At 60.0% G+C, this 3,556-nt stretch overlaps 1 protein-coding gene across 1 annotated transcript in view; it reads left to right on the top strand.

The window, feature by feature from the left end:
- The first annotated feature begins 6 nt into the window (after nucleotides 1–6).
- The window catches only part of NAB2 (NGFI-A binding protein 2), a 5,841-nt gene continuing 2,291 nt past the window's right edge, over nucleotides 7–3,556 (top strand). The window contains exons 1-5 of the mRNA XM_024736603.1: nucleotides 7–170; nucleotides 1,617–2,490; nucleotides 2,832–2,965; nucleotides 3,302–3,353; nucleotides 3,447–3,556. Coding sequence (XP_024592371.1) covers nucleotides 88–170; nucleotides 1,617–2,490; nucleotides 2,832–2,965; nucleotides 3,302–3,353; nucleotides 3,447–3,556 — 1,253 coding nt within the window. The 5' untranslated portion in view covers nucleotides 7–87. The remainder of the gene's footprint in view (nucleotides 171–1,616; nucleotides 2,491–2,831; nucleotides 2,966–3,301; nucleotides 3,354–3,446) is intronic.

The raw sequence follows: 3,556 nt of genomic DNA, 5'->3' as shown, positions 1-3,556 counted from the left end.
GCCTCGCGCGCCCGGAAGAGAGCAGCGCGCGGCAGGCGCTGAGCTCTGGGCACCGAGAGGGGCATCCCCGGTGGTCTGCAGCCGTCCATGCACAGAGCTCCCTCCCCCACAGCCGAGCAGCCGCCGGGCGGAGGGGACAGCGCCCGCCGGACCCCGCAGCCCAGACTCAAGTTAGTGGGCAAAGGGAAGCGCCGGGGAGTGGAGATGGGTGGAGCTGGACTCGGGAAAGGGGTCCGGAGGGCGGAGGTCGAGCAGAGGACGAGGGGAAGCGGGACGGGGGTGGGGGGTGGAGACTGACGGAAAGGGGGTGCGTCTTCGAATTAGGGGCCCTGGGAGCTGGCAGGAAGCTGATGAAGCTGGATGTGAAAGAGCAGTACCTAATTCTCCATCGCCCGTTTATTTTGTGCGCATGACCTGGCATGTGAGCCCCCTGCAAAGAATGTGGAGGCTCCCAAGCGCTAGGGGAAGCCCTGGAGCTTTAGCTGGCAACAGTGCCGGGGGAGGGCCACTCAGCTGGCTCAGTCCGTCGTCGGCACGGAGCGCGCGGCTCCGGGGTCCGGGAGAAGCCGGCGCCTTTGAACCAACAGAGCATCAAAGGAGCTCTGCAGAAGCGCGGCATGCCTTAGGCGTCTCTTTCCATTTCTGTGGCTTGCGAGGGGGTTTCGTTGTGCGGCCCCTCCCTCAAGGGGTCTTGAGTCGCACCCACACAACCCTTGAAGACGAGGGTAGAAAATGAGGGAGAGAAGGATAGGCGGGAGCCCCCCGGCGGTGTTCGCCCACAGACGGTAGCACTGTGGGAGTGTGTGGGGGCGGACCGGGCCCCGAAGCAGAACAATTGAGGCACTCCTCCTCTCTCCCGTGCCCGAGCTGAAGGGGTGGGCTTACCTATGGAGCAGGTGGGAAGGTCACTGCTGGGAGAGGGGCCAACTGAGGTGCACTGGGCAGTCTGGAAGGCAGGGGAGAGAGCGCAAGAATGGGCAAAGAATGCCTAATCCGTGGGAAAAGCTGAGCAGGGGTGGGAAAAGGGGAGCAGAGGATGTTCTGCCTAGCTCACTGAGTGGAAAAGGGCAAGGGTAGGGGCCACACCCCTGTCTCTCAGCTACATGAGCAGGATGCCACCAGGGAATACAGCTGGCCCATAGTGGTTCTAGGTGTCCACTGCAGGGAGGATGGGGGTCCTGCATTCACCTCAGTGTGTGAAGTTAACTTGTGTAATGTTGAGACTGCTGGGTGTTTAGGGTGGAAGGTGAGGACTGTGTTCTGGAAGAGAGGTTGGTCCAGCTATCCCAGGGGTGTGCTGGCTGGCCTCAGTGCTCAAGATCTCCTTGCCCCAGGTCAGAAAAGTAAAAGCTGAGGATGGGGGCTTGGAGCCTTTGACTTCGGCAAAAACTGATCTGGCTTTTGGTACTTGCGACCAGTCTGGGATAGCACTGGCATGGCTATGCCTCTGAGCAGTGCCTGATTCTCCTGGTCTGTGTTCAGGTCTTGATAGAGAGAGCATTCAAAAGAGGGGAAGAGAAACAGGCAGGAAAGAGAAAACAGTTGTGAGTGTGGGTTGGTACCCAGCAAGGGAACTTGCACTGACTGCCCCCTACCTTTGTGCACCTCCTTCTCAGGCCCAGTGCCCGAGCCATGGCCCTGCCTCGGACACTGGGGGAGCTGCAGCTGTACCGGGTCCTGCAGCGCGCCAATCTCCTTTCCTACTATGAGACCTTCATCCAGCAGGGAGGGGACGACGTGCAGCAACTGTGTGAGGCGGGTGAGGAGGAGTTCCTGGAGATCATGGCACTCGTGGGCATGGCCACCAAGCCCCTCCATGTCCGACGCCTACAGAAGGCACTGAGAGAGTGGGCCACCAATCCAGGGCTCTTCAGCCAGCCAGTGCCTGCCGTGCCCGTTTCCAGCATTCCACTCTTCAAGATCTCTGAAACTGCAGGGACCCGGAAAGGGAGCATGAGCAATGGGCATGGCAGCCCAGGGGAAAAGGCGGGCAGTGCCCGCAGTTTTAGCCCTAAGAGCCCCCTTGAACTCGGAGAGAAGCTGTCGCCATTGTCTGGGGGACCTGGGGCAGGGGACCCCCGGATCTGGCCAGGCCGGAGCACTCCAGAGTCTGATGTTGGGGCAGGAGGAGAAGAGGAGGCTGGCTCACCCCCATTCTCCCCACCTGCAGGGGGAGGAGTCCCTGAGGGGACTGGGGCTGGGGGGCTGGCAGCAGCTGGGGCTGGTGGTGGTCCGGATCGACTGGAGCCAGAGATGGTACGCATGGTGGTGGAGAGCGTGGAGAGGATCTTCCGAAGCTTCCCAAGGGGGGATGCTGGGGAGGTAACTTCCCTGCTGAAGCTGAACAAGAAGCTGGCACGGAGCGTGGGCCACATCTTTGAGATGGACGATAATGACAGCCAGAAGGAAGAGGAGATACGCAAATACAGCATCATCTATGGCCGCTTTGACTCCAAGCGGCGGGAGGGCAAGCAGCTGAGCCTGCATGAGGTGAGGACCCCAGGCCCTGATCCCCTCCCCTACCAACTTCAGTTGTTGCAGTGCTTCCCTCAACTAAGGGGGAAGCAGAGACACAGGTAGGAGCCCAGCTGTCCAGCCCCACACCGCTCAGGATGCCCCAGGAGTGGAGGAGGCCCCAGGCATTCCTAGGAAGCTGTGGGTGCTGACCTCTGTTTTCCTTCCTCAGAAAGCTCCTTCCTGCATGATGTCAAAACCCAAGCAAACATCTGATGGATGAGCCTCATTTGTCTGGTGGTGAAGGGGAGTGAGGAGGTCTGGGCAAGGTGGTGGGCCAGTTAGGATTCTGACTGCTCTGGCGGTCCTCTCCACAGCTGACCATCAATGAGGCTGCTGCCCAGTTTTGCATGAGGGACAACACTCTTTTACTGCGGAGGGTGGAACTCTTCTCCCTGTCCCGCCAAGTGGCCCGAGAGAGCACCTACCTGTCCTCCTTGAAGGGCTCCAGGTGAGACCCCCTTCGCCAGGTTCTCCCTAGATCAGAATCCCGCCAAGGAGATGGGTCACGTCCTGACCTCCAGTTCAGGTGCCTGTAAGCCTGCTTCCCACCCGCCTGCGTGTCCCTGATTTTGGCCAAGTCCACTTGCCTAGGTCTGGCCCCACCTCCCATCCCTCTCAGGTCCCTTCTGCCCCCCACAACAGTAGTGCTTGAGCTGGGGACTGCTGCTTACCCTTCATCTTTCCAGATCCTGGGAATAATGCATGTTCCCCATCAGATTCTGTGTCCTGTCCACCATGTGTCCCTCCCCAGCCTCACCCTCCTTGTTTCTCTCCATCTTTGCAGGCTCCACCCTGAAGAACTGGGAGGCCCCCCACTGAAGAAACTGAAACAAGAGGTAGGTTTGCTAGGGTACATATAGGAGGTTAGGGCAGTCTTCCCCAGCCCCCTCTCTTGCCAGTCCTCATTTCCCCATTTGGGGCATCCACAGGTTGGAGAACAAAGTCACTCTGAAATCCAGCAGCCTCCCCCAGGCCCTGAGTCCTATGCACACCCATACCGCCCCAGCCTGGAGGAAGACAGCGCCAGCCTGTCCGGGGA

Source organism: Neophocaena asiaeorientalis, unplaced genomic scaffold (genome assembly GCF_003031525.2).
Source record: "Neophocaena asiaeorientalis asiaeorientalis breed wild unplaced genomic scaffold, Neophocaena_asiaeorientalis_V1.1 scaffold134, whole genome shotgun sequence".
NCBI classification, from domain to species: Eukaryota; Metazoa; Chordata; class Mammalia; order Artiodactyla; family Phocoenidae; genus Neophocaena; species Neophocaena asiaeorientalis.
The sequence above is the reverse complement of the archived record's forward strand: the minus strand, read 5'-3'. Positions and strand labels throughout refer to the sequence as shown.